The sequence below is a fragment of the Podarcis bocagei genome (genome assembly GCF_964188305.1).
Source record: "Podarcis bocagei genome assembly, chromosome: 10".
In the NCBI taxonomy this organism is placed as follows: domain Eukaryota; kingdom Metazoa; phylum Chordata; class Lepidosauria; order Squamata; family Lacertidae; genus Podarcis; species Podarcis bocagei.
Genome location: NC_138135.1, coordinates 61278428 through 61287688, shown reverse-complemented (window position 1 = coordinate 61287688; position 9261 = coordinate 61278428). Strand labels below are relative to the sequence as shown.

Sequence of the window (9261 nt, the reverse complement as noted above, 5' to 3'; positions counted from 1 at the left end):
TCAGAAGCCCCTTTCCCTCCCAAAAAAAAAAAATTGTGCCAATGTGGACAGCTGGTATACACATTTCATCAGGTCGTCTGAAATGGTTTCAGCTGAGAAAAAAAATAGGCAATGACTTGTTGTGTTGATCACCTCTATCACATTAATAGTTTTGTGACACTGTCAGACATTTCTGCAAGCCAGTGGTGCTTTTGGTATCTTTTAATCTCTCCATATGATACAGCTGATCCATGCAAGGAAGTTTTTATCTTGCTCAATATTGTCTGTGCCTACCGTCCTCTGCATGTTGCTTCAGAGGTAAAAATGCATAGGGCAATTGATTTTTAATTCCTCTGATGTGATAGATCTCTGAGGGACTCATTCTCATTGCAATTTGACTCTTAGGGCAGAAGTCTCAGGCATTAAAAAGATTAAAGAAGTCAAATTTATCACAACTACTATTCCAGATGGGAGTAAATTGGCAGAATCTCCTGGTTGGCTGCCCGTAGTCTTCATTTCCCTGCAATCAGTGCCTTCAAACCCTTGGTAACAATGGCAGGCGAATTTCTCTGACATTATTTGAAGGTCAACAGGCGATGCTTCCCCTCTTACGGTAAAGCCCAGGCCGCCTGACGCTTCTATTTGGAAGTTCTGAGGATTTAAATGGAGGTAATCTAAGGCTTTCCAGTTCCTTCGAACACACCTCCCGTTGTTGTGACAAAGATGCCAGCTGCACACCTCGGCCGCTTTGGTTACATTGATGATGTAGAAGCCCAACTCGGAAGCAACGAATTGTTTCACCTTTGTGCAGTTGACCTGGACGGAGCGAGAAGAAAAATAAGAGGTTGCAAATTGCGTGAAGGCATGCACTTCTCAATTCACATCAATTCAGCATAGTAAAATGGTGCCTATATTGCATGACACCTCAAAAGCCCATGAGATCAGTAGAAACTTTTCGATTTCTAACAATGCCTTTCCAGATGAATTTGACGTTTCTCCTGCCAATCGGATGCTCTTACATAAGGAAGAGCAAGCGTCCTGATTCCTTAGCCGCTGAGGAGAAAAAAATGATTTTGGCAGGCAAGGCTTGGCATTAAAGGGTGAGGAAAGCTGCAGCTACTGAAATTTCCTGTTCTAGGCAATTTTGAAGATACAGAAGATGGAAGTCTAGCTATGTTCATTGTGAACATTATGAATAGTGCAGAAGAAAACACAGTGGAGGGTGGGTGAGGACGGGACATAAAAGGAAAGTATGATTTCTCTTTAGACAAAGATCACAACTGATTTGGTTTGATTATGTCATATCTGTTTTGCTGTTCAGTACTGTTCAATACTTAAGGTTTTGTTTTGTTTTTTACTATCTTGTGTTGTTGTTTTTTACTTTTTGTACCCCTACAACACTAAGGAATGACAAGCTACACTTGTTTAAATTATCTCATCTACTCAGGTATAAAAACTATAGGAGCCTTATGCTATACAGTAGTACCTCGGGTTAAGAACTTAATTCGTTCTGGAGGTCTGTTCTCATCCTGAAGCAAAGTTCTTAACCCGAGGTACTATTTCTGAGTTAGCGGAGTCTGTAACCTGAAGCATCTGTAACATGAGGTATCACTGTAAGCTCAGGTCTTAAGATATTGAGCCTTAGAATTGGCAGGGGGATCCTATTGTGGTGCCACCACTAATTGCTGACCAGATGGCATTGATCACTGGTGCCAACTATAGTCAGGTTACCAGACTTCCCTGTTTCCCAGGGACAGTCCCCGGATTTACAATCAGTCCCTGACAAAATCTATCTCCTTCAACTGAAGTTGAAAAGCGTCCCTAGATTCACTGAAAAAAATCTGGTAACCTTAAACTATAGGGAGTCCTTGGGGCACAAGCAGCCACAATTTTTTTTGTTGTGGGTGCTCAGCACCCAGGGTTAAGGTAAAGGGACCCCTGACTATTAGGTCCAGTCGTGACTGACTCTGGGGTTGCGGTGCTCATCTCGCTTTATTGGCCGAGGGAGCCGGCGTACAGCTTCCGGGTCATGTGGCCAACATGACTAAGCCACTTCTGGCGAACCAGAGCAGCACACAGAAACACTGTTTACCTTCCCGCTGGAGTGGTACCTATTTATCTACTTGCACTTTGATGTGCTTTCGAACTGCTAGGTTGGCAGGAGCAGGGACCGAGCATTGGGAGCTCACTCGAACCGCCGACCTTCTGATCGGCAAGTCCTAGGCTCAGTGGTTTAACCCACAGCACCACCCACGTCCCATCAGCACCCACACTATGGGGCCTCCAATATGGCTTCCAGGGTCACCAAGCACTGCTGTGGTGCGCATGATGTCATGACATCACGGCACAATGTGATGTCATGATGTCACATCATGCGCCACTGGGCACCCACAACCTGGGGCTCAAGTCGGCACCCCTGACATTGATTGACCCACAACAGGGCCTTCTTGGTAGTGGGCCCCACTTACAGAATGCTGGGAAGGTGCATTGTAACATTTAGGCAGAAATCAAAAACTCTAGAGTTTGTTGGCTGACAGAGATTGTTTCTGACAACTTTGAAATTATTACTTGTGAGGTAATTTTTTTTGGGGGGGGGTTGTGTGTATTTTTACAAGGTACTGCTTTGATTGCTTTGTTGTTTGCTATTCTAGGCTTCTTTGGAAGAGTGGGGTGAAAATCTAACAACAACAGCAACAACAATGCTGCCTCTGGATGCTAGCAGGACCAGTAGTTAAGGGCGATGAGGGCTGTGGTCCAACAACAGCTGAAGACCCAACTTTGAGATACACTGCTCTAGATATTGCTGTACTACAAGGCCCATAATCCATGGCCATTGGCCATGCTAATGGGTGATGGAGCCCAACAACATCTGGTGGACCATAGGCTGCCTACCTCTGTTCTAGAAGATAGGGCTGGAAAAATCAATCCAAGCTAAGTAAACTAAAGGAATTAGATAACAGATGATATATGGAAGTAAGGGAAGTGGGGGCAATTAATAGTTGAAGTGGAGAATAAGGCAGGAAGCAATTAAAGTCTATATAGTGGTACCTTGGTTCTCAAACACTTTGGTTCTCAAACTCCGAAAATCTGGAAGTAAATGTTCTGGTTTTTGAACGATTTTTGAAAGTTTTGAACGCCCAATGCGGTTTTTATTATTGCCTGCACCAATCAGAAGGTGTGCCTTGGGTTTTGAACATTTTGGAAGTCAAATGGACTTCCAGAATGGATTAGGTTTGGCGCTTTTGTTTTTGCTATTTATTTTGCGTTTTTGTTTTTGAGGCTTTTTCGGTTGATTTGTATTTGTGGCTGTGTGGAACCCAGTTCCGCTACTGATTGATTGATTGATTGATTGATTGATTGATTGATTGTGTGACTGTGGAAATGGATAAAAGCCCCCCATCCAAACAATGACTATCATCAATGCAGGTAAGAAAATAATAGTACAGTACATTGATTACTGCTTTCATTTTATGGATCAATGGTCTCGTTAGATAGTAAAATTCATGTTAAATTGCTGTTTTAGGGGTTGTTTTTAAAAGTCTGGAACGGATTAATTCATTTTGCAGTACTTTCTATTGGAAAGTGCACTTTGGTTTTGGAACGGACTTCTGGAATAGGTTAAGTTTGAGAACCAAGGTACCACTGTATTGCAGATGACCTGCCTTGTTGACTATAAGAAGAAAGTCATCTTCTCTTACTTCAAGTATCTGTCCATCTGGGCAAAAAGACATGTCAATTCGTAAACAGAAACAGTTATTCAAAACTTAGATCCAGCTCCTAGACTCAGCCACTCTCTCCTTCCTATTGGTGACCCATGAACACATCCTAGCCAAGAGGAAATTTCTTATGCTATTGACCAGCTAGCTATGGATGAGTTGTCAGATAAACTGCACCTCAAAAGATAAATAAAATAAAATCGAATGGCATACAATAGAAATTCTGTCTACTAGGTTAAATAATATCCTCAAGGAAGAATCAAGGCATGGGTTTACCTCAGATGACGTTAAATTCATGTCTCCCCAAATAACAATTCCCGCAGCTCCCAAGGCAGCACTTTCTCCAATGGTGCTAACAAGATCTTGCTATATTGGAAACAGAAGGAAACATCATCAGTGTCTATTACTGTTTATTCTCAACAAATTTTGCTCAAGATGGGAAAACAGGTAGTTAAAAAACTGATAAATGGGCCATGTGGACAAGGGGCTACTCTTCACCCTAGTAGTAGGTTTACTTGTCTCTTTCAAAAATAAAAAATAATAATAATCCAAGTATTATGAGCTAACGCATAGGCCTTCTTTTTTAGAATTGTAAAACTGGAATAATGACTTAGTTGGATGCCCCCTTGTATTTCTGTACTCTGGGGTCACATTTCCCATAATACAGCAGGAGGCCTGTTGTTGTATTGGAAGGTCTTGGGGCGAACTGCAACACTCAAAATCTTCACTCCTTCCTGGAATTACCTTAAATATAGCAAACGAATTCCTATAATAGGCTCTTCTCATCTATTACCCCAGTGTAGTGAAAACCCCGGTTTAAAAATCAATTTGTAACAGTGTAAATACTCTGGAGAAGAGTGCAAAATGAAGTTTGTTAACACAGTCAACTCAAATAAATGATTATATGCCCAAGTCTAATGCACTAAGCCTTTCTGTGAAATGTGAAATAATGCTTAGCATTTATATATTGTTTTTTTCCTGAACATATAAAGCAGTTCGCAGACATTATCTAAAGGTGTTTTTTTCCGTTTGTTTGTTCTACAAAAGCCAAAATTATTATTATACCCCTATTAAAGATGCATGGCTATGGTGGAAAAATAATTTGTTGCTTAAGTCCATCTCTTGAGTTCTTGGCTGAGGTAAAATGTGAAGAAGGTTTTCCTAGTTCAGGACTCATTATACTAAACAGGTAAAGGACCCCTGGATGGTTAAGTCCAGTCAAAGGCGACTATGGAGTTGCACCACTGAGCCTCTTGAGCTTGCTGATCGGAAGGTCAGCGGTTCGAATCCCTGTGACGGAGTGAGCTCCCGTTGCTCTGCCCAAGCTCCTGCCAACCTAGCAGTCCGAAAGCACGCCAGCGAAAGTAGATAAATAGGTACCACTGCAGCGGGAAGGTAAACGGTGTTTCCGTGCGCTCTGGTTCCCGTCACGGTGTTCCATTGCGCCAGAAGCGGTTTAGTCATGCTGGCCACATGACCCGGAAAGCTGTCTGCGGACAAATGCCGGCTTCCTCGGCCTGAAAGCGAGATGAGTGCTGCAACCCCATAATCGCTTTTGACTGGATTTTGACTGGTAAAGGGGTCCTTTACCTTTTTATTTTACCTTATACTAAACCTAGTATAAGGTCTAACATAGCAGTTGCTACTTTCCCCCCAAATAGCTTACCTTGGAAAGAAATAGCAAAGGTTCGTCCCTATAGTCTAGTCGGGTATATACGAAGACTGGGAGAGCATAACCATGTGATGTCATCATGGAAATCCTCATAGATTCGTTCACCCTAAACTGTGAAAAGCGTAAGATATTTTCACTGTTTCCAAGGCATTTCTTAATGCCAATGGAAGGATACAGGGCTGCGCTGCTGTTCCACAGCCATGACAGTTCATTGTTCCTCAAAACCTCATTTTCTGGACAGGAACCACTATAGTTCTGGTCATGGAAATTGTAATTGTGGCAGTCAGGATACAAGTAGTATCCCCACAGACCCTTGGGCCTACTTTTAATCCCCAGCTCAATTGTCTCTTTCATGAAAGCCTTAGCACATTGCTCAAAGGAAAGCTTAGCTAGACGCTCAACGGCGTTTGCCGAAACATTTTCGTGCATTTCAGAAATGAGTTTTCTCGACTGCCTCCTGTAAATATCCTTTGTATTCCAGTTGCGGTCCCATTGCGGCCTCCAGTGTTCCCAGTCTATGACTGCTAGCCCAGTGAAATCTTTATCAGGAATGTAGTAGTCAATGTCTTGGAGAGCTTTTTCCAGATGCATTTGCAAGCTGAAATTCTGAGGGAGGCCGCCATTGACAGGGATTTCCTGTGGAGTGTACCATGGATAATATCCTAGCCTGTTGACATAAAATATCGTCACGTTCTGCCCTCTCGCTTTGGCAAACGGGCTTCCAGTCACGTGGAACATTTCCAGGTTAATTGTTACGTTGTATCGGATGGAGCAATGATCCGTCGGTGCATTCCAGGCCGCTACAAAAGGCTTCCTTCGGAAAACAGGGAGCTGAGCTGGCTTCATGGCAAAAGTAGAACTCCACACAAATGTCATATGTATCCAAGTTGTGAAGTGGACCTGCTGGATAATAGATAGCAATATTTGGGTTTTCAATATGGCTGTTGTTATAGGAGAAGCTTTTGCAAGTGCATCTCCCAACTTTACCAAGTGCAAAGTAAAATAAAATGAGAATTAACAATAACAATAACAATAAAGAACTACAAAAACTATCTAAAACAGTAAACCTATCTAAAGCTGAATATAACACCTAAGCCAGAGGTGATCTTTGGCTCCCACAGTTTCAGAAACTTTCAGAAGAGTATCATGGCTGATTTGATTGACATCCTATGCTCTTTTAAAATGTGATGGGTTTTTTGGGAGTGTTATTGGGTTGTTTTTATTTTGATTATATATTTTGTGGTTTTATATTCTGATTTTGTTCTGTGAACCGCCCTGAGACCTCCAGGTATACGACGGTATATAAATTCAATTAATAATAATAGTAATAATTTTATAAAGAAAATAGGCCATTGGCATACCCTCCAACATTTCTCTGATGAAAATAGAGACCTCCCCTCCAATATTTCTCCAACGGAAATAGGGATGTCCTAAGGAAAAACGGGACATTCCAGGATCAAATCAGAAACCAGGATGGCTTCTGTAAACCTGCGACTGTCCCTGGAAAATAGAATACCCTCCAACATTTATCTGAGGGAAATAGGGATGTCATATTCTGTTGTTGTTGTTGTTATACCCTGTCCATCTGACCGGGTTGCCCAGCCACTCTGGGCAGCTTCCAACATATATGAAAACATGTTTTTAAAACACAAATAAACAAAATTATTTCTGCCGTGATAACTAGGCACAGGTCTGAGCAAGGTTTTGTGGGGGGGGGGGTTGACCTGCCGCTTTCCCTGGGAAAACCCACTGTTTACCACGGAACTGGTGTCAACCTGCAGAAAACCCAATTATTGTTCCAATTCAGCAGTAAAAAGCGGATTTCCCCAGTGAAGGTGGTAGGACAAAACAAAAAACCCAAACCCTGCTTGGACCCATGCCTGAAAGTCACAAATCCGGGCCTAGAAATCGCGGCACTTTACTCCACACCAAGTTGTAGCTGTTCAATTTTGCCACTGGATGTCACTGCCAGACTATTTCATCTGCCATTTAAATAAAACAAAGCTATTTAAGGACAAGTGTTTGGACTTAGATGAATGGGTTTCTGTTAATTTGGGTTCTTACTAAACAGTAATAACATACCAAAGTGGCACGGGAATGCCTCTGTTTAAAAATATATGGCTTTTTTAACACTGGGTTTTGAAACAGAAAACAAACATTTTCAGAACTGCCCCTGGCGAACGACTATGACCTCTGCTGTTATGTCAGGGTGGAGTAGCTACAAGCAAGCATAACATCATCTGAGCTTTATAAATAGATCAATTTTTTTACCCAGCTGTCAAGAGGAATTGATCTACAACACCCAAAGCAAAATGTAATAATTTAAAGCGATGTCATTTGCCATCTGTGGGATCATAGTGCAACCTTCCTCCCATTATAAGCTCATAGTCAACTCCATATCTTCTGCTTTTTGCTCCGACTGCTATCAACCCCCTTACATCCATTTCCCCAGATTTCATCACAGGTGATCGATTGCACGGGATAAACTGTAGCTAACTGCAGAGATTTGCTTTGGTCATCCATGGCACTGGGAGGTAATGAATTCTGCTTTGATAGAATAGCGGCTGTAAGATCTCCTAGATCAAATCCAGCGAGAAAAATATACTTTTAAAAGGTGGAGGAGTTCTGAGGAGTTCCTGGGACTGTTGAGTGCTGCCTCCTTAAGAAGCAAACCCAGGAATCCTCATGATGAGACAAGCATTGGGTGTGAAAGGGAAGGAATCATTTTTCACTTCTCCAACAGAAGGCTAGATAAAAATCTCCTCAAAGGCCACAGCAATCCTAAATTTAACTGGATTGTTAACCATGGACAATTCTCTGTTAAGCTGCCATAGTTTTGTATGCTTTTATAAAGCTATACAGTGGAACCTAAGTTTTCAAGTGTCTTGGAAGCCAAACGATTCAGAACCAGAACGCCGAAAAACCGGAAGTAATTGCTTCCATTTTCGAATAAGCCTTGCAAGTCTTCATTTTTTCAATGGATTTTGCCAACTGCCCATTGATCCTCAGTTTTTGGAAATTTCAGAAGTCGAACGGTCTTCCAGAATGGATTACATTCAAAAACCAAGGTTACACTGTAAATTGCTTGAGACATTTTCTGTAGTAAGTGACAAAAACAGTGGTACCTTGGTTGTCAAACGGCTTTGCTCCCGAACAAATCGGCTTCAGAACACCGCAAACCCGGAAGTAAGTGTTCCAGTTTGCAAACGTTTTTTGGAAGCCGAACGTTCGCTGTGGCTTCTGCAGCTTCCGGTTAAGTGCAGGAAGCTCCTGCAGTCAATTGGAAGCTGTGCCTTGGCTTTCAAATGGCAAATAACAATAACAGTAGTTGTTGTTTTCTCCACTCTAACCTGGTCTTTTCGCTGGTATAATGCAGTTCCTAACAGGAAGGAGAAATTGTGCGGCAGCTGTGTATGAATTGTCCTAAAAACAGAAGACCCTCCCCCCAACTATGCTTTTAAGTGTTCTTTAAATTGGTCTTCGAGCAACAGGTTTAAATCTCTCACACACTTTGGGGATTTGTTATTATTGTTTAATCATTTAGTCATGTCTGACTCTTTGCGACCCCATGGACCAGAGCACACCAGGCACTCCTGTCTTCTACTGCCTCCCGCAGTTTGGTCAAATTCATGTTAGTGGCTTCAAGAACCCTGTCCATCCATCTCGTCCTCTTTCATCCCCTTCTCCTTGTGCCCTCCATCTTTGTGCATGCACACGAAAGCTCATACCAACAACAAACTTAGTTGGTCTCTAAGGTGCTACTGGAAGGATTTTTTGTTTGTTTGTTTTGTTCCAACATCAGGGCCTTTTTCAGGGAGTCTTCTCTTCTTGTGAGGAGATAGGAGGCTTCTCATGGGGATAGGAGGCGCCAAGTTGCACCCTACATTGGCTCAT

General features: G+C 42.2%; 1 protein-coding gene across 1 annotated transcript; it reads right to left on the bottom strand.

Annotated features, from left to right (window-relative positions):
* Positions 1-258: 258 nt before the first annotated feature.
* Positions 259-6261, bottom strand: LOC308596584 (hyaluronidase-4-like). The gene is made up of 3 exons (XM_081211833.1): positions 5362-6261; positions 3972-4061; positions 259-795 (listed from the first exon to the last, which is right to left on the bottom strand). Exons 1-3 carry the CDS (start codon positions 6241-6243, stop codon positions 364-366), a joined length of 1404 nt encoding a protein of 467 aa, XP_081067959.1. The 5' UTR covers positions 6244-6261; the 3' UTR covers positions 259-363.
* Positions 6262-9261: the final 3000 nt, after the last annotated feature.